Source organism: Sus scrofa, chromosome 2, assembly GCF_054392235.1.
Source record: "Sus scrofa isolate SSC_HxYL_T2T_F1_AM1 chromosome 2, Sscrofa_HxYL_maternal_Yorkshire_Landrace_v2.0, whole genome shotgun sequence".
NCBI classification, from domain to species: domain Eukaryota; kingdom Metazoa; phylum Chordata; class Mammalia; order Artiodactyla; family Suidae; genus Sus; species Sus scrofa.
In genome coordinates, this window is record NC_139384.1 from 138,500,632 (window position 1) to 138,526,746 (window position 26,115).

General features: G+C 42.6%; 2 protein-coding genes and 1 pseudogene across 9 annotated transcripts in view; 2 read left to right on the top strand and 1 right to left on the bottom strand.

Moving 5' to 3' along the window:
* Window positions 1-26,115, bottom strand: part of LOC110259460 (uncharacterized) — a 700,448-nt gene that overhangs the window by 672,178 nt on the left and 2,155 nt on the right. The gene's annotated exons all lie outside the window — the stretch shown is intronic.
* On the top strand, window positions 10,304-10,604 carry LOC146405720 (uncharacterized). Its single transcript, XM_085010286.1, has one exon. The coding sequence runs from the start codon at window positions 10,304-10,306 to the stop codon at window positions 10,580-10,582; it is 279 nt and encodes a 92-aa protein (XP_084866412.1). The 3' UTR covers window positions 10,583-10,604.
* On the top strand, window positions 17,212-21,587 carry LOC146405721 (large ribosomal subunit protein uL15 pseudogene; annotated as a pseudogene).

Below are 26,115 nucleotides of genomic sequence, written 5' to 3' on the forward strand. Positions count from 1 at the left end.
AAAGAAAGAAAGAGAGAGGGAGAAAGAAAGAAAGAAAGAGAAAGAAAGAAAGAAAGAAAGAAAGAAAGAAAGAAAGAAAGAAAGAAAGAAAGAAAGAAAGAAAGAAAGAAAGAAAGAAGGAGAAATTGCTAAAATAGAAAGGGACTCACCAACATAGAAACCTTAAAGTTACCAAGGGTTAAAAGAGATGGGAGGTTGGGATTAAAAGAGATGGGAGGTTGGGATTAACATGTACTCACTACTATGTTTAAAATAGATAACCAACAAGGACCTACTTAGAGCACAGGGAACTCCACTCAATATTTTATAATAACCTATAAGGAAAAAAATTCTGAAAAAGAATAGAGATATAGATAGGTAAATCATTGTGCTGTATGCCTGAAGTTAACTGGATATTGTAAACCAACTGTATTTCAATTTAAAACATTTTTAACGTCCATTTTACAAATAGGTCTTTTTGTTTGTTTTTATTTTTCTTTTTAGATCTGTATACTGGATTATTTAAGTGATTACTTTTCAACTGTGATATCCTCCATCCTATGTCTTCTTACTTCTTTCCTATTTAGAGGAGACATTTTAGTATTTCTTTTAAAATGAGCTTCATACTGCCGTACTCTTTTAGTTTTTGTTTGTTGGAGAAATTCCTTATTTCTCCTTCTATTTTAAATGATGTTCTTACTGGGTAGAATATTCCAGTCTACAAACTTTTCCCTTTTTATAATTAACTCTTTGTTTTTCTCTTGATGCCTTTAGAATCCTCTCTTTAATTTTTGCCATTTTTATTACAAAATGTCTTGGTGTGGGTCTCTTTGGGTTCAACTTCTTTGGGGCTCTCTGAGATTCCTGTATCTTGATATCTGTTTCCTTTAGATTTGGAAAGTTCTCACCCATAATTTCTTCAAATATATTTTCAATCCCCTTTTCTTTTTCTTCTCCTTCAGAATGCCTATTATGCATAGATTGGTCTGCTTTATATTATCCCATAGATCTCTTATATTGCTTTCATGTTTTTTTCATTTGATTTTTTGTGCTACTGTCCTGACTGGCTGATTTTCATTACTCTGTCTTCCAAGTCACTTATTCTTCCCTCTGCATTATTCATTCTGCCCTTCAATGCCTTCAACTCAACTTGTGTCTCTGCAAATGAATTTTCTTGGCTCCTTATATTTTCTAGTTCCTTTCTAAAGGAATCTGCATTTTTGAAAAACTTGTTGAGAAATGAATGAATAAATCAATTATTCTATTTCTAGATTCCCCTTACCAGAGTGCTGAGCACACAGTTCTTGATAGATTGTTGATTGATTTCCTCCTGTGGTATAAAAGCATGAATTTGTCAACAGATTTTCCTAAAACTGGGCATCATTTTTATAATATTTACCTTGATTACTTTTCCTTAATATGTATTCAGTTAGACATAGAATGTTTGGCTGTCCGTTCTTAGAAAAGGTAGTCGGATCCACTTCCCAATTTTGAGATAATAGATGTATAACTTCTTTAAAAAGATGCTCTAGCCTGGCCCAAAGTTCTCAGAAGGCTCACTCAGCCTGGAGTTCAGTCCATCTGAGGAAGGCCAAATGACTCCTCAGTGTGTCACCTGATGTCACATTTCTAGGCACCGGGGTGCAGCACATTACAAGGTTCCCAGAGGATAGGATAATGTTTCCCAAACTGCATCCACAAGGAGGTCTACAATCAAATGTTTTCTTCCTTGCCTTGTGGGCTGAACTGTGTCCATTCAAATTCCTATGATAAAGTTCCAACCCCCAGTATCTGAGTGTGACTGTTTCTGGAGATAAGGTCTTTAAACAGATAATTAAGTTAAAAATGAGGTCACTAGAGTGGATCCTAATCCAATGTGAATGGATTCTTCTCAAAAGAAGAGATTAGGACAGATGTGTGCGCACAGGGGAAGACCACGTGAACACAGGGAGGGAAACCAGCAATCTACAATCCACAACGGAGAGAGACTCAGAGTGAACCGACCCTGCCGACACCTTGATCTTAGCCTTCTACCTTCCAAAACTGTAAGAATAAAAATGTCTGTTGTTTAAACCACCCAGACTGTGGTACTTTGTTATATAAGCAGCTCTAGAAAATTAATCCACCTCCCAAGAAAACTCTCCATATGAACTCCACACATTCTGACTCATTATTGATATTATAAAGATGAGTGGCTGGAGACTTGCCAACAGAGTTTAAAAATGAGATGACAGTGACCTAGAAATTGACATTTTCTTAATGTCACCCTAATCTGCTTAATTGGCCCCTTCTGAGGGGCAGCATCCCTGGACAGCAACCCTTACTCTCCATCACACCATGTTACCATTTGCATCCTTCACAGCGTATGTTCCCTCCTGGAATTCTCTTGCTTATTGTCTGTCTTCCTAACAAGACTGTAAGTTCCACGACGGCAGGGAATTCTCACTGTACCCCCAGTACCTAGCACAGTGCCTGCCACAGAGGAATAGATATTTAACGCAATCTTTGATTTTCTGAACCGCCTCAGTACGTACAAGGCCCGCTTATAACCCATTAACTCCAAAATTCTTGGGGTGTGTGTGTGTGTGTGTGTGTGTGTGTTTTCAAGTGCTCAGCTCTGGAAAACCCGGCTGAGAAACCTGGATTTGATTTCTGAGATGGAAGCTGAAGGGAAAGCAATGGCTGGGCCCAGTGTGCAGCTGCCTGCCTGATGGCAGCAGTTCATGATATTTTAAATGAAGGAGGCTGGGTAAGGGGATGAGCAGGATGGGAGACCCATCAGAAAAATGATAAAGCATTCAGAGGAGGGTTAAAAATGAAATATGTGTTATAAATAATAAAACACATCCAACTGTGCATATTAAGATATAATTCGATCTCTGGCTTCCTCTGACATTGATAAACCACTCAAAGCCTCCCTCTCATGGTTTCTGATGCCATGGGTTACTAACCCCTCTCAGTGGAATTTCTACCTTCTTATTGTTATGTCCAACCTGTTCTATAGTCTTCTGCATGTGCGAAAAACAGGGATGAGAGCCACATGGAATGAACTGGATAAGGCCAGATTTTGCTTAAAATTGTGTTGAGCCAGTTATGAAGACATGAAAATGTATGTGTAAATGGCGCATGATGGAGCAGTTGGGGCAGAAATAGTTTCTGTGTTTCAGGTGACATCTAGGCATGCAGTCAAATGTAAGAGAGAAGTGAAGAGCTCAAGATGTCAGAAGCCAAGTGTCCAGGTCGTAGAGCTGCAGTTTTCCCCATTCAGTGCTGACTCAGAGCTGCACTCCTTCTGAAAGAAGAAGTGCCTCCCCCGGGGTGGGGGGCTGGGGTCAGAGTTTGGGCAGTGATGCCCAGGTGTCCAGGCAAGCACAGTGGTGACTCTGAATGCCACCAAACAGTTTTCAAAACCTCAGTGTAAAGTGGCCCTCACAGCAGAAATAACCCCAAATGATTCCCACTACAGGATTGAGAGAATTCACTCCAATTCTCTTTTGAAAACTAGTCTTTTTGCTTTTTGCTCCTCTGTCATTAGGGTTTCTGCTCCAGCCAAAGCCCGTGCCTGGGATCTGACTTGGGCAGGGTCATCTCCCTAGTCCTAGAGACTAAACATGAGCTCACCTTTCACCTGTTCACTAGATTCCATCTTGGCTCCCAAGTTCCATCTGGCTCCCGCGTACCTAGTTTATTCCCTTGGGGGCAATAGGACATTGGCTAAAGCATCTGTGTGTATCAGTCGGTTCTACAGCAAAGCACTTAGCTAAATCAGAGGAACAGAATCTCAGCTGCCTACAAATAGCACCGGAGCATTGATTTTCTTTGCTCCCTCCTCTCAAGACTCCTCCCCCTACCAGTCACTTTCACTTCAGAATGTTTTCCACCGAAATCAAGATGAAGGATAGTCAGGAGAAGACGGTCGGGAATTAAAGCAGGAAAGGAAGAGGGTGAGCAAAGAACGGAGACGAACAGACACAATCTGGGACACAAGCCCAGACAGGTCAAAACACACATTTCCTATCACTTGTGCCAGCTGGGACTGCTGCCCATCCCACTGTGGCTGCTGACACAAACACACACACACACACACACACACAATGGCAACTCCCTATCAACTGTGGATTCTGAGCAAGAGATTTAATCTATACCACAGACATGATAATAAAACCCAATATATCAAGTTCTTAGGAGAATTAGAGCAGATACTACAACATATTAACCGTTATAAAAATGCTTGGTACATATACTCAGTAATTAAAAGTTATCATCATGATTGTTACTATTGTCACGATTATTTTTAAAAGTTCAGAGATAAATCCTAGATAAAACAGCAACATGGCCAGCAGATGGCTAAGCCAAAACTAGAATTGCGTTCATTGTGTGGCCGCCATACTGCAAAGGGCAAAACAAGACTGTCCCTATCACCCACTCTGAGAGTTTCGGATTGGAATGGCTTGCTCTGGAGTCAGCCTCAGAGAGAAAGTTCTACGAAATCTCTAGAGGTGAGTATGAGCCTGCCCAGATGCAAATAATTCCTGATCCAACCCAAAGACATTTTGGAACAAATAACATTATTTAAAAATGCTTGAAAAAAAATATATCTGTTCCTGGCGCACAAAGCCAGAGATAGAGATTTGAAGGCAAAATAATACTGCTTTGGATGTCAGACCTAAAACTGACACCCCATTGAAGATGGTTTCAAGATTTTTTTTGGCTGCTCATGAAAAGAACCAGCAACAAAAGGAGAGTTTGAATATTCCTCCAGCCTGCGCCCTGATTTGATGTCAAAGCATTTCCAAAATGTACTAATATTTCGCTGCCTTTTAGGGTGCCCTTGTTTTTATTTTAGACAGTATGATTGATCTTTAATCCTCTTAAACCTCCTAAACATCCATTATGCCCTTTAGATTGAAGGCTAAATTCTATGTATTCCAGATTTTCTAGGTTTTTTTGGTCCAGCCAGGAACAGTCTGCAAAGAGGGTCCACACCAGTGCTGCCTGAAACCAGACAAGAGAACCAGGGGCCACAGTGGCCTTTCTGCCCATTCCCCATGCTCTCATTCACCGCAGCCAGTAGTGACCCCTGGTCTCTGTATGGTGACATAACAGTCTACAGAGCGCATTCTTGTACATTATTCCGCACCATTCTCTCAACAATCCAATAAAAAAAAAAAGAAACATTATTAGCCCCATTTTTCAGCCAAAGAAACTGGAAGCGCAGCAAATGGAGGCGATTTTTCTCGACGCCATCAGACAAGTAAGGAAAAGACAGAGCTTCAACTCCATCTTTGGCACCCTTTTCACGACACCTCAAATGCAGTTTATGCCTCTCATTCCAAACAGAAGAGACTCTTCCATTTCACCTCTCCCCCCTCCCCCCAGCACCACCCTCGTCATCCCCCCAGACACCCTGCCCTCCCAAACTGCTAAAGCTCAGGTAATGAGCCTCAGCAAAGTCACCCGATGCCCGCTGGAGTTCTGACAACGTTGACAGAGTCCTCGGCGGGCCCTTCTATATTCACGATCAATGGGACTGTTAAGTCTCAGCCGTGAACATGCACGCACAGTGTACACATTCGTTTGTATTCCAAGCACAGAGGATGAAATAATTCTGCACCGTGTCCATTTTTGTGCTATTAGGGCATACGGCTGCTTTGCAAGCAAAACAGTAGATCTTTCATTTGCCGGTGACATTCCACAAAGTGCTTATAATTCAGTGTTAGCTTATCAGCCGTCCAATCTCCCACTCTAGGGAATGTGTCAACCATCAAAAGGAGTGGAGGAGGTGTGCTGCATCTTAATGGCTTTCATTTCATCAGACTTACTTTCTTAAGGGCATTTAATCAATGAGGACAAGTAGTAGGCAGATTTTTAAATAAATGTGTCACTTTAGGTTAATCCACAGCACAGTGGAATGTATTTGTTTATGCGACTCCCAAATATGTCTCTCTGTTGCTCAGCAGAATTGGTAATCTGTAAACCAAAACATGTTACAAGTACTTTTAAACTCTCCCCCAAGGAACAGCTCCATTTGACCTGGCAGAATGGGAGATGTCCAGAAGTTTCAGGTACAAGGGCTACTCATATCAGAGCTACTCAGAATGCTTGAGTGAAATGCTGGTTCCATTTTCAATGAAGCTTTCTATTCACTCTTCTTTCCTTGCTTTCATTAACCAGGTGAATAATGTGCTTTTAAAAAAAAATGTGTTTGGGATGACAAAAGAGGCTGGCAAAAGATGGTAAGCTGGGAAGCAAAAGGACTGCAGGAATTTTAATTTATTCTTGGGGCTATTATTAAATGCAGCAGCGAAGAAAAATTAAAAGTAGACTGGAATGATACTGATGGGACTTGCATCATTTTGCATTGATTATACCAAGATACTGGCTTCTGTTTATTCTGCTTTTTGCATCCTTAATGTGGCCCAGGCAAACAGAGAAGTTGTAATTGCATAAACCCAGGTCCCACATCAAAGAGAAATTGCTTTTGCCATCCATTATCAACTATCTGAACTGTCAAAATATGATTGTCACATCTGCTGGAAGTGTATTGGCCAAGCTGTGATGTGAATGCAGTTTTGTTATTTTAGATTGATTTTCTTAATGCTGACCATAAGTGTGCCCATGTGCAAGCTCGCCGATCTTTTCAGTCCTTTTAACAAAGCTTGAACTGTGTTGACATTTGTCCCCAGGCAGCAGTGTCCATTCAGAGCAGGACCTCTGCTGAGGCTTTTGTTGGAAACACTTAAATAATCTCTTTCTTCTTTTTCTTTCTTCTTCTCTTTAAACAGGGAGTGTTTACCAAATAAGATCGAGACTGTATGATTCTTTTGACACTGCAGCTAACAAAAGTTATTAATATGCTGTGCACTTCAGAGCAAGAATGTATTTAATGGTTTCAAGAATCATTCGAATCCCAGGCACAGCCTTAACTACAGCTTTTTATAGACAGAAAAGGATATCCAGACCTCTGTGTGTGTGTGTGTGTGTGTGTGTGTGACATTGCAGAGGACGCTAGAGGTTGATAAAAACTCACTTTCCCCATTGCCTTACACACAGCCAAGGAGAAGCTGGCTTTCTTGGACTTAGGAAGAGTCATTAAACTGCCAGGGCTTGTGAATGAATTTCAGAAGGAAAGATGATGCTCTTCCTTTCATTTGATTTTACTGAAAATCGTGACATTTAAATAGTGACATTCAATCTCTTTGTGAGCCTAGTAAAGGCTCTGTGCATTTTCTGAAAGTTGCCTCTGCTTCCACTGGGCGCCAGAACCTCAGAGTTTCTAAGAGATTCAAGGAGAGGACCCCAGGCTTAAGTGCACCTATAAACATCCATAATAGCCAATTTACCACAGAGTCGAATCAGAATGGATATTCATGTGGCAGCTTGGAGTACAATTCAGCTCTCAATTCTGAGACAAATTAAATTCATCCTTGTGCATCCTTGTAGTAATGTACAATTAGCTTTCAGAAACTGTAATATATTTTCCTATCATATAGGAGCCTTTGGAAATTTCAAGGGTAACCTCGCCAGTCCCCTTAACGGTAATCTTAAGCATATCTCTCCATAAATCAAACCATTTGGTAAACTGTGTTGTAACCTTTTTAAACGTATCTCCCTGTTAGCTTTAACATCATTATATCCCATTGTGATGAAAATGGACTTTTCTGTATCCAGCGATAATGAAAATAGCTACTTTATGCAGTTTCTGCATGCAATTATCCAGGCTTTTCTCAGACTCTAGAGAAATCTAAGCTAATTGCTTTGGGACTTTCCTACATTTCCATAAATTCTTTGTTAATTTTTCATGAGAAACTGTTATTGCAGTCACCGTTAAAGTTGCCATTGTATTCAATCATGGAACGAAGTCATTATGGAAATGGGGTGATTTGCTGGCGTCCCCACCAGAAATGGACACCTTCTGATCCCTGTATATTCTCAGGTGAGGTGGGTTTCTCTGTCTTTGTTTAAAACAAGCTTTTCTTCATCTAGGTTTACTCAAACCCAATCTAAAAGCGCTTCTATGTGGTGCACGACCTTGTCTTTATAGGGCACGAATTGAATTGGCTTTATCTGACAGTTGGCTCTGGAATTGCTTTTATACCTACTCATCAACCGCCAAGACAAAGAGCTCTGTTTTAAGTGATTGAGGAGGAACAGAGGAAGCTAAGTTTCCCGGGGAATGCTCTGAAACTACCTCAGATGTTACGTTTGATTTATCGATTGCTTCGAGCTCAGTCTCACGATTTCTATAGCTTCCAGTAAGCACCACCTAAGAGCCTGTCCAACACCCTGAAGAGTTTTCCAGAGATTTTTCAGGCTGATTCTCTCTTTTGAGTTCCCGTGGGTACCAGACATACGTTCTGGCACCATTAAGGGAAGACAATCTTCCCTCTCTTGTTATTAGGCAGGGTTGGATTCAATATAATCAGATCAACTAGGTACTGAAAACCCTAGCAAAATGAGAGCGCTCAAAGCAGATGCAGGGAGCGAGCGAGAAAGAAAAGTGGAGCTTTGGTTAATTTATCTAGAATTAGCAATCAGAAAGTCTACAAAGGTCTTTTAATTTCAAAATACAAGGATTGTGCCTGAGTTTTGCATTCAAAATTTATTTCAGGAGTTCACGTCATGGCTCAGCGGAAACAAATCCGACCAGGAACCTGGAGGTTGTGGGTTCCATCCCTGGCCTCACTCAGTGGGTTAAGGATCCGGCGTTGCCATGAGTTGTGGTGTAGGTTGCAGACACGGTTCGGATCCTGTGGTGCCGTAGCTCTGGCGTGTGCTGGCAGCTGTGGCTCCAATTCGACCCCTAGCCTGGGACCCTCCATATGCCGCGGGTACAGCTCTAAAAAGCAAAAAGCAAAAAAAAATTCAAATTACATGCGAGATGTGTAACAATTCAGCAACCCTTCTCAAGATGTGTATAGTCACTGTAGGTAGGCTCTACTGGATCAAAATGACCTTTAAAAAGTCTCTGTCATGCCATGAGCATTGCCAAATAATAATAATAATAATTTCTTTCAGTGGGTTAAAGATCGGGCATTGAGACTGCTGTGGCTCAGGACACAGCTATGATGTGTGTTCAAAACCTAGCCCTGGAAATTCCACATCCCATGGACATGGCCAAAAAAAAAATGTCACTCTAATCTTGTCGTTACTTTGGGCATTGGTCTTTATGGGAAGGCAGTGAGCACTGGGGAAGATTACCACTTTCAGCCCACCTTGAGCTCTAGCTCTAGGAGACTGCGGGGTGGCTGACAGGTAAGAAAAAGTCCTCCATTCCCTGCAGGTGATAATCCACTCTTGAACAACATGAGAAAGAATTTGGCTATACTGAGGGCAAACCACCCAGTGCCTAGAACACACCTTTTATTCAGGCACACAAGTGATGAGTTTAGCCCTAGCCTCCCACACGCAATCTTCCTGAGTGTGACGTGCGCTAACTCCTGGAAGTGGGTGGGCTCTTTGTTATCTAGGCGTCATTCTGGCAGCCCACGTGGGAACACCGTCCCTCTGCAGACACTCACAGAGCAGCAAACGACAAAGTGGATCTTCCCCAAGTACCAAAACGCGCTGGAAGTCATTCAAATGGTCTCTTTCAAGGTTAAAAGGATAAACAAATGTCTGTGCAAGTGAGAACTCAACCTGTGGCCTTCCAGAGCTAAAAAGAAAAGTTCTCGCAGCCTGAGGTCTCCCAGAGGTCACCCCAGAGAATGGGCAAGTCAATAAATATGTGTAAATTAAATGGAAACTTAAAAAGTAGCAGTATCTGGAAGAGTCTATGTCTGTTTTCACAGTATCTAGACATTCAACATGGTCTTGAGCAGTTAGCTTGATGTCTTTGATAAAGACCTTCAGCTGGTGCTGAAGGTGCTCTAACATTTCACGCCTTTCATGCCTTTCCAAATCACAGTCTGTGATTCCGTCCTCTTTCATCTTCCATGTACATTGGCAGGAAAGCATTCCTTCTCGTCGTTTTGTAGGCTTTTTTTCTAAAAATTATGGCCCTTGATGGTCTAAGTGTTCATCAGCTACACCACGTAACAAGAAGAGCAGTACGTCATTTGAAGATATTTCCACAATGAGCAGATCCAGGCTCTGAAGTCACTCTTCCTCTCATTTTTCTATTTGAAAACTCAAAACTGGCTGAGTTTGGAAGTACCCCAACTCAAATATAAGGGAAGCCAGTTATCACACAGGAAGGTTTTCTTCTTATGAATGCAATTCAAATGGAGCAGTGACTTGCACGTTAGCATTCCCTCGGGTCATGCTCCTAACGACCTGAACTGAGAAGCATGATTCCACTTTTTCTCTCAACAAGGACACAGAGATGCAGGTCTGCATGAAGACCTTGACAGGCAAGACCATCGCCCTTGAGGTCAAGTCCGGTGACGCCATCAAGAAAGTCAAAGCCAACGTCCAAGACAAGGAGGACACCTCACCTGACCAGCAGCATCTGATTTTTGTGGGAAACCAGTGGGAGGATGGCAGAACTCTCAACAACAACATTCAGCAAGAGTCTACCCTGCACTTGGTGCTTTGCCTACAGACAGCACCACTGACCTCTCTCATCACCTGCTCACCAGGAAGTAAAACGGCAACAAGATGATCAAGAGGGTGTTCACCTACATCCCCAGCTATTTCCACTGCCTCCTTCTTCCCTTGCAGGGCAGCCTCCAACTGAACCTCAGAGCCCTGGGGCCTCAAAAAGAAGTTTCTTTTTCCTTGAAAAGATGAAGGAGGAGGAGGAAGTGTGGGGGGCGGGGAGTAAGAGAAGGGAAGAGAGAGGGAAGGGGGAGGAAGAAGGGGGGGGAGGAGGTAGTGGAGGGGGGAGAGGGAAGGAGCGGCGGCAGCAGCGGCAGCAGCGTAATTCCCATTTCACAGGTAAAGAAACTGAAACTCAGGGAGGTCAAAGAAATTGCCCAAGATAGCACAGTAAACAACAAGAGTCAGGATCCCAATCTGCCCATCTCCAAAACTTCTTTTATTTCTCCTAAGCCACCTTCAAGATCAGCTCATCCACACCCTTGACCTTGACCCATCCTGGGAGAATTGCACATACAGCTCTTTGGACTCCCACGATATTCTATATGAGTCTCTTGCATGGTACCAGCTTTTGTTTATGTGTCTTGATAGACTGCGAGGAACCTGAAGACGGGGGTCTTGCCCTGTTCATTTTTTCATTCTTAGCACCTACCCCCATTCCTGGCACAGGTACACATTTATTGCAAGATAATACTATTGCCCAATAAACAGATAAAAAGATATGCAAATGCTCACATAAAGAAATGCAAATTAAAGCAAAAATGAAATTTTTTTTTTTTTTTAATGACCAGCTTGGTTAATGTGAGAACATTTTCTAACGCTGTGATTTCTAGGATGGGAGAAAAACAAGGACTTCCATATCATGTTGGATGGTATGAAACTTAGCACAATTTTGAACAGCTTTTTGGTGATATCTACCAAAAGTTTAAGGGTACATAGCTCTTCTAGATGTCTGACCTTTAGATATACCCACAAAAGGGTATAAACTTAAGTGTGTAAGAATGTGTATCATGGTATTATTTGTAATGGGGAAAAAAAATGAAAACTTTCTTAATGTCCTTAACAGAAAACTTTAAATGGTGTGATATATTCATATGCTAGAATACCATATATCTGAATAAGGGGAGTTCCCATCATGGCTCAGGGGAAACAAATCCGACTAGTATCCTTGAGGAGGCAGGTTTCACCCCTAGCCTCACTCAATGGGTTAAGGATCTGGTGTTGCCGTGAGCTGTGGTGTAGGTTGCAGCTGCAGCTCAAATGGATCTGGCATTGCTATGGCTATGGTGTAGGCCAGCGGCTACAGCTCTGGGTCAAACCCCAGCCTGGGATCTTGTAGGTGGCCCTAAAAACAAAACAAAACGAAACAAAAAAGCAAGACCTTTGTGTACTAAAATGGAAAGATAGCGACGTGGAAATACCCAAAAAGGTATACAAGAAACTGGATGCAGGGGTTGCCTCTGGGGAGTAAGGGGGACTAAGAAGGAAATTTTTTCTTTCCATATTATTTTATCAATATGCAAATGATTTTACAACAATTTATACTTTTATGATAGTTATGCAAATCTATGTGGAATTCAATAAACAGCATTTTAGAAAGTCTGTAAAGGGTCTGGCAAGGGGGAGAAGGCAGGAAAGGGATAGACTGGGAATTTGGGATGACCAGATGCAAACCATTATCTAAAGAACAGATAAACAACAGGGTCCTACTGAATAGCATAGGGAACAATGTTCAATATCCTGTAATAAGACATAATGAAAAGAATTTTTAAAACATTTAGTAAAAAATAATAATAATAATAAATAAAGTGTCCAGTTCAGGAAAAGTCTATTCCATCCCTCAGTCATCTGTAACTTTTTAAGAGGCAGTGGGTACCTCACACAGTTTTGTCGTCAGATCCACTACTTAAGTGAAGTTAGGAGAATTATACCTAACCTATCAGCTCCTTATTTCATCATCTACAAAGGCAAAATTCCACCTACACTGAAGGTATCAATGAATAATAAGCATGAAATATTTAACTTGGCACCTGGCACATAGTAGGCCCCTAATAACTAAAGTAGATTCTCCATCCCTTTTCTCCCACAGACAGCCACCTCAACATTATTACTCTTCTCCCCATGGGAGGAAACTTGGAGACAAAAAGGAAAGAAAATATAACTGTTAATTTTGCTACTTGTAGTACTCTACAGAAAAGATACAGAGCTCAATGAAGGAGGGCTAAGAAACAGATTATAAAGAGCTTCTGGAGGTTCACAGTGGATTTCAGTGTTTCCACAATGACAATGGTCCTGTTTGCTTTCCAGCTGAGAAAGTTAAGGGCAGCAAAGCACCTTCAAGTAGGATAACCAACTCTGGTTTTAGCATTGAAGTCCCATATCCCAGGAAACCCCTCAAGACCCTGGCAAACCAGGACAACTGGTCAACCAATAACTTGGCCAACTTGGCCAATCTGCCTAATTTTCCCTATGCTCCTCTCTCCCAAAACGAAGCTTCCCCTGGGCTAATTCCATCCCTTCTCCCCAGGTGCTTCTCCCAGGAGAAGGCAGGCCTGGCCCACTTAGACCCCACCCAGTCAGGGAGTCTTTCCCAGCAGACAAGGCATGCTTCTCTGAAGCCCACCCAGCAGAATGCCTGGAGCCTGATTTGCATGTCAAAGCCCTTTCAGTTTGCCTTGATTTCACTGCCAGGCTGATCCAGGAGCTCTGGGAACACACGGAAAGGTTTGTGTTCCCTGGTGAATGCAGGCTATTCTCTTCGCTTTGCAATCTATCACCTCAAATGGTGAGGGTTAGACAAATAGTTCCTTGAACCTGTTAAAGGAAAACCACCCCTGCCCAAACAAGACAGATTTGGATCTTCTGATCCCAGGGATAATGATAAAGAGATTGGACCTTGGCCTGTGAATCCAAATCCAGTGTCTATTCAGAGATTGAAAGTGAATTCACTTTTCCTTAAGTGGCCACCAAATTAAATGGAGAAAAGGCTTTGTGGAGGTTGAGGTTTATTTTTCAGCCCCGCACAAGCCTCGCTTTCATGCATTCTGACCGTCCAGGTCAGCGACCAGCAAGTGCCTCGCTCCACAGCTGGGCTCCGGCATTGCTCTTCTGGCTGAATGCAGGCCTGCGCCTTACCCCAATCAAACAGCAGTCAGCATTCAGAACAGACAATCGGCTCTTTGAAAATCCACTGGGAAGCTAGCATTCCTGTGTCTCCAGTGGGGAGAAGGGGGAGCAGGAGGGAAAAGAGGGCAACGTTTCAGCTATTAAAACATCCATCACACAGTCCTCTGCAATAACGGGCACCTCCCAGGAATGCGAAGCAGCCAAAGCAAAGGGTCTAAACAACTACTGCCTGTTCAGGATCCTGCAGCATCTCTAAACATTCTTTGGCTCCTGAACGCCTAGCCCCACCCCCGCCCCCAGTTGGATGGAAACCAAGTGTCCTGTGCCTCCCCCTTCTAGACTCTCACTCTTTCCCAGTGTTGACTAGGAATGTTCTCTGCCGCCAAGCAACAATGGCGCTTGATTTAAAGATACTGCTTTACGTTAAGCAGACAGTCTGTCATTACTTAGTGGCCACAGGATACTGCGGATGCAGTCCTGTTGTTTTTATTAAAGGGGTTGTCAGGATCTATAATTCACACATCATTAACTGCTTCATTAAGACAGCAGCCTGTGGACCCTAAACTTGCAGCAGTTTGAAGGCCATACAAGTAAACACTCTCTCCTGGTCTGAACAAGGGAAAAAGTCCTCCTCCCCGACCGGTGGGAGTGTCTCAAGAAGTGCTGTTTGCTAGGAAGGAAAAAAAAGAAAAGCTTTTTTCCAATTCTGGAGCATAAATGTGTAAAACATATTCACTTAAAACTGATTTAAGTTAAAAGCATTACTTTGCAATCCCACATCATCCATCAAAACTAAGCCATCGCAGGCGGCAGTGTGTAGTTACTTAAGCATTTTCATATGCCAGAGCCTTTTAACTGGAATAAAAAGCAAGACCGTGAAACACACAGAAGGGAAAACATCCAAAAATTCGTACATGGCCCGTGACATTGGTATTCCTCTAACATGGATTTCTCTAAGCATCATTTATATAAACAATGGAGCCAAATCCTGTTTTCTTTCATAACGCATGTTTTCGCAGCAGTAGGCTGCAGATCTTGAAATCCAATAGGGGGGCTCTGGTTTCCCAGCGAAATCATATGGTTGGTCTCTTTCCTCTAAACAAATGTGCCATATGGAACCAGCTGCAGACCAGTCCCAGATCAAACTGCAAAATAGCTGAAGACCTCTTTGGACCGGCCAACCCAGCCAATGTATAGACCAGGGTTTTTCAAACTCGGCCCTGATGCATTTTTTGGATCTTTCCCACATGGTTCTATAAAGTGGGCTTCCTCTGCAGTTTTTATTTGAACAAAGGATTCTGTGATAAGTTGGCAACAATGTGATGGGATTTCCTGAATGTTTTGTCCTCATCAGAACTTTCTTGTCCTTATTTCCATTTTCCTCAGAGCTCTTCTAAATAACTAGCTAACTAGCTAAGTAAACGCTAAGGCAATAGAGCTAAAACACAGTGGATAAAAACAGAATGTGTTGGGAGTTCCTGTTGTGGCTCAGCAGTAATGAACCCAAGTAGTATCCATGAGGAAGCGGGTTCGATCCCTGGCCATGCTCCATGGGTCAGAGAATCCGTGTTGCTCTGGCTGTGGCTAGCAGGTACAGCTCCGACTTGACCCCTAACCTGGGAACTCCCGTATACCACATGTGCAGCCCTAAAAAAGACCAAAAAAAAAAAAAACCCAGAATGCATTTATGTATTCTAAATAGCATTTGTGTTTTTACTCAAGTCCTAACCAAAAGGAGTTAAGTACGAACTTCAGGCTCTTCAGCCCAAATACTCGGCAAAATATTTTTGCCATAGGAAAGGGATCTAGAAGAGGCCAGTCCAGTGTTTAAAATCATACCAACTTCGCCGTTGCTTAAACAATAATTCTCCCAGTGAGGTGCCCAGGCCAGATACATCAGCATCACTTGGGAATGTGTTAGAAATACAAATTCTGAGGCCCCACCCCAGACCCACTAAATCAGAAATTCTGAGATTGGAGCCCAGTGACCCATGTTTTAACCAGCCGTGGAGGTGATTTTCAAGCATGCCCAAGTTTGAGAACCCCTGACCTAGGCTAGTGTTTTTAAGTTGGATATTTTGAAAAGCAGAGCCTGAGATGAAGAGTCTTTTGAGAGTGATATTAAGAACATAATCTCAGGAGTTCCCTTGTGGCACAGTGGGTTAAGGACTAGCGTTGTCACTACAGCGGCTCAGATGCACAGGAAGTGGGCTCTGGAGCACAAGCCACACAGCAGTTATCACCCCTTTAGGCAAAGGGCCAACCTTTGTTATGTGCTGTCCTTAGTCACTGACTGAGGCCTCCCACCAGCTGAAGGATGTTTTCTGGGGTTAGGAGAAGCTGGTTGTCATTAGCAGCTAATAGTCGCAGTGGCTGGGGGTCAGGGCCAGGGACAGGGGTGGAGGGTCAGGTGGGGGGCGGGGCTGGGTGTGACACTGCAAGTCTACTATGACTACTGCTTTTACCTCCGCCACCACTGATGTGTAAAGGTATAAGTTGGCTTCAGACAGAGACAAGCTCCATGACTTTGACTGTGGATCCAATGAAGAAGAACTCATTGACAGGCGCTCCATACCCAGGACAACATCAAGTATGCAAGTATGAAGCAGGAAAGATATAAAGCTGCAGCCTAACCCTGAACAGCCACCGGAAAACTCATCCACCTCAGTCACCCTTGAGTAATATTAATTCCAGAATAAATCTGGTGAGAACATGAAAGCGGCAGCCTCTCGAAAATGTCAGCAAATCACTGGTTCCATACAATGTGGGTTCAGATGCCCCAAAGCTATTCCTCCTTTTGTAAGTAAGTGCACCCTGATTTCCCTAAGGGTACGTGTACCTTCCCTGCTTTGTGCTGGTCTAAGGGAAGCCGCAGAAAACTGTGCCTGACCTGCTAGACAAGTTGTGGGCACGTAGCCCCGTCTGAGCTGACAGATCAGACTGTCATGTGACTGACTGTGGTCCCAGCACATTCTTAGCAGGGACTGAGTCCTGAAGAAACCCTTCATCAGTCCCTACTAGCCTGGCTCCCTGAGGGCCTTCACGAGTGAGATTATCTGTAATTCCCTTAGATCTTTCCAGCTCCGTCTTCTCCCCAAAAATTCTTCTGCTTAAGTAAGTCAGTGTTGGTTTTTGTTGCTTGCTTCCAAAGAACCCTGACTGATGCTTGTTCTCAAATTCCTTGAGTTTGACAGCCCGTTTTTTAAAATGCTTTGGGTTTTGTTCAGTTATCAAAGCTTGTCCCGGTTTGTCTTCCTGCATAACAAGCCATTCCAAAACTTGATGGTGTAAAAGGAAGCACTTTACTAAGGTCAAGGTCATAGAGTCTGTGGGTCAGGACATAGCAGGGATGGTTTGTCTCTGGTTCAAAATGTCTGGAAATCAGCTCAAAAGACTCAAACACCCAGGGTTGAGGGCTATCACTCAAGAGCTGGAGGCTGGAATCATCTAGAGGTATCTTATGTGTCCCGTGTCTGAACTTGGATGGCTCAGAGGCTTAATTCAATGGGGCTGTCAACTTGAGCACCTACCTATGGTATTTCCTCGCAGCCAGGGCTTCCTCACAGCATGGCGGCAGCAGGGTATTGGAACTTCTAACGCCATGGCTCATGACTCCAGAGCAAATAGTTCAGGCAAAAAGCAGAAGCTGAGTGCTATTTATGACTTGGTCTTGGAAGTCACAAAACTTCAATTTTGATGCATTCTATCGACTGTAAATGCATCCCAAGTCTAGTCCAGATTCAAGGGGATAGGATATAAGATCCCACCCCTCGATGGGACAGAGCCGAAGAATTTGGTAACACGGTTTGAAACAGGCATAAATACATATAGAAAAGAATACAAAGCCCATCGATCTTAAGTGCACAGCTGGATACAGTTTTACACACTCCATCAGAATGTTTCAAAGCACCGTAGAAGTTTGCTTATGTCCCTTTCCACAGTCCCTGGAAGGAGAAATTATTGTTCTGACTCCATGGTCATCAAATAGTTTTGTCTGTTCTTAACTACATTGAATCACATAGTATATTCTTGGCCTTTTTTTTTTTTTTTCTTTCTTTCTCAATATCATCTCTGTGAAATTCATCCATGTGGTTCTATGTATCTGTAGTTTGTCTGTCTTCACTCCTGTGCACTATTCCTTTACATGGCTATACCACAATTTACGTGCACATTCTCTTGTCAATGGGCATTTGAACTATTTCCAGGTTGGGGCAGTTATGAATAAAGCTGTTATCCCTATATGTTTGAAGACCCATTTTCACTTTGTGTAATAGCTATTAATTTTAAAAGTAACTAATGCTAAAAAGCAACATTATAAACCCAGTCACATTTGTGAAAAAATTTCTATTATTTCTTTTTTCTTTTTGGCCACCCCATGGCATATAAAGTTCCCAGGCCAAGCATCAGATCTGAGCTGCAATTGCAACCGTCTCTGCAGCTGCAGCAACACCTTGCCAGGCAGGGGATCCAACCTTGGTCCTGGCGCTGTGAAGACGTGGCCAATCCCACCACACCACAGGGGGAACTCCAGTACGATTTTGTTTTAATTGCATATATATGTATTTAAAATAATACCTATGTATGTGACAATATACTTTCTACTAATAATACAGTCACGTGGATTTATGGACCCCTTTGCAATAACCTGTGGTCCCCACCCTATCCCCAGGGGTATGCAGCACTCAGATCAGGAATAAATGTTATCGAGGATTCGTTTACCTTTGGAATCTTTGAAGTAAGATATGTGCTAAAATTTGGATGCCCCTTCTCATTGCTCCAATGTTACAAGCTATATAATCACACCAGAAAGCAGAGTTTGTAATCACCATTCTCCTGTTACGCTTTCTTGCTTCCTACTGAAGCACAAGTTTTTATCCCAGTGGGGCACGTTAAGCTCAGGCTCTTTTCTGCCAAATAGAATCGTACACAGCAAAAACGGCTAGTTCTGTAATTACGATAATGAGATTGACTTTCGTCTTGAATGAAATTTGAATTTAATGCCTTTGAGGTGAAGGAAACCAAATCAGATAAATTAGAATCCATGTTGGAATTATTTTTTCAGAGTGACCTTCTGGCTTTCAGAAATGCTTGTGGAGTTAATCCCACCACATTTCTCTCTGCTCAATCTTCTATGGCGATGGAATTGGACTGAATTACTGGAGCTGAGGTTGAGTTTTCTGGGTGGTTTGCTCCTTCTCGCTGACATTTTCCCTCCCTTCTATGGCTCTTTGCCTTTCAGGCTTTCATCTTTGAATTGGGCTGTTTGGGGGTCACCGGCCCTTCACCCAGAGACCCAAAATAAAGCTCCCGGTCACATTTCCTCAAGTTCTGCTTTGTCACTGTTGGAGTCGCTCTAGAATCTAGAAGGGAAATCTAGTTTAGTCTATAAGGAAGACTGTATAGAATGTTTTATGGGATGGCACACACAAAAAAATGCTAAATAAAATGGATGAGGTTGTATTGTACACTTTGATATTAACCTACGAGTGCCAGGAAGAGCTTAATTGATTGATGATAGGCCCAAGATCCGTTTGAATTTTGCTCAGCCCATTCATTTTAGTTTTGCTGACAATCTGAACACCATATTTGTTAGTATAAAGTCAGTCTCTGGGTAAATGGACTGTCAGCAGTGATATTGTACCATCTTTTGAGGTGAAATGCAAAAACTTTTATCGATAATTTTTAAGGTAAAAAAAAAAAAAACTTTTGAAGTAAATAAATCTATGTTAAAAAAAATGTAAAGCCCTCCCCTTCGGCTCTATTGGCATGTGTAGATGACTGCTACAGCTACTTCTCTTTAATCATTTTGTGGCTGGTCGATGTTATCACAGTCTCTGGGGGAACTCTAACTCCGAATATTTCTTTTTAAGTCTAGTGATTGCTTGACAGGGTGCAGGGGAAGGCTCTAATCAGAAAAAAAAAAAAAAAAAAAAAAAAAAAAACTCTGGTAACAATAAAATGCAGAGACCTACTTCCCTTTGACTCCCTTATATATAGGTCACAAATGATGATACAGCCTAGCTATAATTCACCAAAATATGCATGCTACAAAATTCCAGGCGGTGCAAAGCTATCATTAACCTTCATTTACCAACAATGACTGTGTTCTCTTCTGCCTGAATCACCTCGAGTCATTCTATTTTATGTTCACGAGTTGGCCTTTCATCTTTCACTGATACATTTCTGTTATGCAAAGTCTGACAAGAGGAGATTACTGAAAGTCTCCTTGTTTTTCTTTTAAAGAGCCTCTTGGATGATAACTGTATTTGTTCATGAGAAAATGAACTCTGCGAACAGTCTAATATTTGCCTCTCTAAGGGCCTCATAAAAAGAGATTGCACTACTCTCCAAATCCTTACCTGCCCCAACCACCACCATGACAACCACACACACATCATCTTGCTGCTGTCCTCAGTCTTTACCTAGAAATATCATTCCTAGAAGGAAGAGATTTCAGCCTAGTGGCATTAGTCATGCGGCTCTTGGGCTGGGAGGAATAGACAGGGAGCATGATAATGCCGTCTTCTGATAGAACACTGATTTATTCATGTTAAGGTTGTAAACCAAAGCTTGGACAATTTTTCATAGTGTGGTCATTTAAACTGGATATCCCTAAATATTAACTAGCATCTCTGGGCTTAACTGCTACTGCTTTGATGCTTGTAGCAAAAATTGAGTTATGTTGATTTTGAAGTATTTTTCAAGATGCGTAGCAATTGCACAAAGATACATGATGAGAAAAAGCAAGGAAGTACTCCAGAACTATACATGAGTAAAACGTACCATCTCTGCCTTGTAGCAACAAAGTAGAGACTACCTTTGCACATTTCAAAGATGGATAGATCTTGATGCTTCCAAGATTTATTCTTTTGATAGGGCTATTTGTATACTTAATATAACTTTATAGAGACTATAAGACACACATATTAAATAGAAAATAGGAATACCTCTATCATTTTCCTATGTGTTAGTTTTTCCTCCCTAACAAGCAAACTCCTTGGCATCTTGAAGTTTAAATCTTAAAATATCTATTTTATGGCACCTAAACTGATGAGCTTAATGTTATATTCAAAATGAGTTCTCTAGAAGTTCTTGATTGGGGTTCTGACACTTCCTTTTTTTTTGTCTTTCTGCCTTTTCTAGGGCTGCTCCCAAGGCATATGGAGGTTCCCAGGCTAGGGGTCTAATGGGAGCTATTACTGCTGACCTACCTCAGAGTCACAGCAACACAGGTTCTGAGCAGCATCTGCGACTTACACCACAGCTCACAAGGCTGTGGGATCCTTAACCCACTGAGCAAGGCCAGGAATCGAACCCACAACCTCATGGTTCCTAGTCAGATTCGTTGACCACTGTGCCATGACGGGAACTCCTGGTTCTGACACTTCTGAGACCAGATGACACTCAGAACTCTTCCTGCTCCCTTGCCTTCTTTGTCTAGTTATTTTCAAGTTCTTCTTCAAAACTCAGCAGGAAGCTTTTTTGTTGTGGCGGCCGACATATCATCGAGACTAAAGAAGACCTGAAAACTTAGGTGGCCACGTGAGCCAAGGCCACGGCCACATCTGGAAACACAGGAAGCACCCACGAGGCTGGGGTAAAGCTGGTGGTCGGCACCAGCCCAGGATCACCTTCAACAACTATCACCCAGAATATTTTGGGAAACTTGGTATGAGGCATTACCACTTAAAGAGCAGCTAGAGCTTCTGCCCAACTGTCAACCTTGATAAATTTGTGACAGCGGTCAGTGAGCAGACATGGGTAAATGCTGCCAAGAGCAAGACTGGAGCTGCTCCTGTCATTGATGTGGTTCAATCCAGCCTCTACAAAGTCTGGGGAAGGGAAAGCTTCCAAAGCAGACCATCCTCAGAAAGGTCAAGGTCTTCGGAAGAGCAGAAGGGAAGGTTAAGAATGTGAGTGGGGCCAGGGGCCTGGTAGCATGAAGTCACATGGTGGGAAACTCATTATATGTTCCCAAGAGAAAAACAAAACCAAAACAAGTGAACACAAAAACCTCAGCAGGGACATGTGTAGGATGTGTCCCGCAGCATTTTCAACCAATGCATGCAAAGCAATTTTAACAACTTGGGGAAAATGTTCATTAAATAACGTTATTCGGGATGTCACAATGTAAAATTCTTCCATGACAAATCTCTTCATGTGCAAACCAGTCTGACTTCCCACCCTGTTGTTACTGCCCCATCAAAACCCAGACAAACAGCTCAGAGCTCTGCTTGCCAAGGGATCGTCACTGATTGGCTCAAGCCTGGAATCTGATTTAAGGGTGTCCATTACATTTTCTCTCCCCCTGGAGTATTTTTTCTACTTCTCTTAAAATTGTTTGTCAAAATGTACATACTTTTTAGTACGTAAATTTACATTCTTTTTAGCGTACAATTCTATAAATTTCGACAAATGCATAGAGCCGTGGCACTGCCAATGTAATCAGGCTACAGAACATTTTCACTGACCCCACCAACCCTGACAAAACTCTTACATGACCTCTTTTTAATCAAACAATGTCAGCCCTTATTCCTGGCAACCACGGATCCATTCTTGACTCCAGTTATCCCTTCCCCTGCTGCCTGAGTTAGCCTCAGGGGGGTTCTGATCTTTGCCAACAAATGAACTTTGACAGAAACAACCTCACACCCAGTGTGATTTTAATCGGGGGGTGTGTGTGCGTGTGCACGCACACGCATGTAGGTAATTTTAAACAACACGGCTTGGCTCTGTAGAGAAAATATTTCATTTCATCCTTGAGTCTATGGACACTCTATTCTTCCTCTCTAGCACCCAGATGTCCCTGGCCGAGAACACATTAATTACAGTAAGTGTCAGATTTAACATTTAATCTGATCTTACACATTCAAGTCCTTCTTAAAGGGTTATTAGATAAAATGCTCATCTTTCAAATACCCTCCCACTCCTGTTCTCTGCAAAAGGTAATAGTTGTAAGGATAAGGGGACAGCGAAGGAGGCTCACTGACCTCAGGAGAGAAGAGATGAGTCAGATTCTTCCAGCTCCTTGGCCTTCCTTGCCTCTGGAGCAATGACCTCACCACCCGGATGCCACTAACCCCAGGGTCATCATAGCATTTATTCAGGGCAGGTGGAACTAGTCACCTGGTCTCTCAAAGCTTAGACAAGCCTGGCAATCTAGCTCTCTCTCAGGTCTTTCAAGTCTCACTGAGCACCAGCTTGAGCTCTCCGCCTTACATCTTGTGTGACGGAGACATCCTGCCACCACTGTGGTAACCCCATTGGATAATCTCCACAGTCACTCTAAGCTACTGCTGGGTCCTGCTTGGCAGCATGGGAACCAAGGACAGCTTCAAGGAGATATGCACTAGGACCCCTCTCTGCCTGAGCAGGCTCTCTGAGCACCATGTTTATGTGGCTTTGGCTTCACTTCTACTTGATCTGTGATAATCAACCTGGCAACCTCCTCCTACACCCCCAACAGACCTCAGAAGGGGAAGGAAGGCTGTCGCTGTCAGCCTCATTTCTCTAAATCATCTCTGGGCACACATCTCATCTCTTCCTTCTCTTTTTCCTTTCCCTAGACAACTGGGGCTGCCAAAGAGTCATGGTCTTATTGTCTGGCCCTCCCTTAGCAAATTCCTTGTGATCCAGCCCTTCAAATGTGCCCTTTGAGATCCTCAAGGAGACAGACAATGGACTTAGACACTTTTTCTCAAAGCAATATCCTGGTTTTTCAAGACTACTGACTTGCTGCAAATCCTATTTTTGAAGGTCAAAAGCTGAGTACTATCTCACCATTTCCTGTCTGCTTTCATGGCAGATGGATGGGGATGCCTCAGGCAGAGGAAAACCAAGGTCAAATGCTTAGAAAAACAAAAGAAACCACATCAGACCATTTGAAACTATTATCACCATCACATCCCTCTTTCAGGACACACACACACACACACACACACACACTCAGTCTGAACAAACTGGCCCTCGTTCCCAATTTAAAGCCCATCTTGACACAGACTTTCATCTAAAGCCACAAAGGCCTTGAAATGTTATGTCTTTATTGACAGCATCTTGAAAAGGAGGCAAAGGCAGTTCTGATTATATTCCATGACCTATAAGAAAGCATCCTGAATGTTTTCTTCATGGACTTATTTCCCACGTGTTGGCATCACTAATGCCCCCCAGGTCCCTTCTTCCTCACGTTTCAACCATTGCTAGGTTGTCTAAGGGCTCTCTTCTCACTTTGACCCCCCCCCCCACTCTCACTGTCAGACACTCCACTCTGGGTTTCACACTGTTCAGAGCATATGCATCCCAGAGGGTCCTTTCTCGTGTAAATCCACACAACCACCCTTGGCTCCTCTCCATTCTTTCTCCCACCAATACAATTAGCACATTGAGGGCCCCAAGCTAAATAAGGAATCATCCTTGGGGAGTTGAGGAAGGACAGAAAGTTCACGTTAACAGGTTAAAATATTTACCTAGGCATGCATGCATTGTGTGCACGTGCGTGCACACACACGAACAACTAAACACATATACAGACAATTCCTAAAGACAGCAAATCAAAATGTTGACTGTGGTCCTCTTTGGATGGTAGGATTATAGCTATTGTTTTCCTTACATTTTTTGGAATTCTCATAAAATTCAATGATGTGCCTTGATTGCTTCTGTTAAAAAAAAAAAAAAAAAGCTGAGATTTTAAAAACTTGTCTGAAGACTCACTTCCTTTAAGAAACCTGATCTACTAAACTCCTACACCTGAATCCCTAGCAATTAATGTATTTATTACACATTCAAGTGCTATTTATCAAGCACTAATTATATGGCAGTTTCTATGTGTCAATACAACGCCCAGAATGTCCAATACACTGAGAGAATATTTGAAACAGTACACCATCATTATGGCCAGGTAGCAACCACACAAATGGACACAGGCTACAGGGCTGGACTGGGTCTAGAAGCCTCTACTCTTCCTCTAATTGCTGCGGGGAAAAGTTGGGACACCTCTGGGACAAAGGACACTCTGAAGTCATTTGCCAACTAGAACGGGAGTATTTTTACTATTTTATCAAGTATTTTCAGTATTTTAGCACACCTGTTCATATATCATTTAGTTCTACTCTCAAATCTCATATTATTAAAAACAAATATGCACACACATATATGTACACATATTATGTATGTCTTCTCACCCTAAATATAAATGCATACCCATTTATTTATATACATCTTCTAACTCAGATGGTTCTATTTCTATTCCTGAGAGTGCCTTGCACAAATGATACACATGATAGATAGTCAATAAATCCATGTTGACCCTCTGAAGCTACCGCCAGCAACTAGCTGGTCCAGACAGTGGTTAGAAAACAGTGTTTCTCAGTGTGTAAGACTCAGCCCACTGGAGATGTGTAACATGAAACAATTCACAAATTCTTCATTAAATAACACTAACTCACAGAAATGATAAAAGTGATTCTACTTGCAATTCTTTCTCAACCCTTCCACCTAAATTAAGGAAAGAATACTTTTCCCACCTCCCTAAAACTTACACCTTCTTTTTAAGAAAAAGGGACCAGGCTCCAAGTTCAGTGCCGAATCCTAACCACTAGACCACCAGGGACCTTTTTAGCCTTGAGAGGCTAAGAACTGTTGTTTTGTCTTCACAGTTTTTGTGTTGTGTCGAACTTCTATTTTTGGCCTGTGATATCCTGTTTCCTTTTCTAACAGATTTCGTTAAATAAAAAGTCAGCTTTTTTCTTAAGACTTAGCAAATTTTGGAGAGATGGATCTCCAAGGGTGGGTATTTCTGCTCTACAAGCCACTCCAGCTAAATTCTTTCATCTCTAAAGCCTGGCGATCCTCTTTGCCGAGAGCTATGAACACAATCAATGGCTCAAAGGTGGGCCAGTTAGCACAAGTCCTGGGAGAAGATGGGACCAGAAAGGAGATGGCCTGACACTCAGCCTGCGGAAAAAACCACCTGAGTTTCAGGAACACAGTCATCCATGAATCACCTTCATTACCCACGCAAGCCTCCCACACCCATGCCTCTCAGCCGGCCTTTCTGCAGCTTTGCCTCACGTCATCACCTTGATTTCTCCCAAGACAAGACCCTCAGTGGAAGAGGCAGCTCATGTGGCTCATTCTAGACCCGATAGCATCCAAAGACTTGGGGGCCTCAATTTTCCTCAACATGACTCAGCATATCCAAGCTCATTATTTCTACTTATCTTTGCGCTATGTAGAAAATGGAGAAGACAACCACAATTTGCTCTTTTTTTTTTTCTTTTTTTTTTTGTCTTTTTGCCACTTCTGGGGCCGCTCCTGCAGCATATGGAGGTTCCCAGGCTAGGGGTCTAATTGGAGCTGTAGCCACCGGCCTACACCAGAGCCACAGCAACTCGGGATCCGAGCCGGGTCTGCAACCTACATCACAGCTCACGGCAATGCCAGATCCTTAACCCACTGAGCAAGGCCAGGGATCGA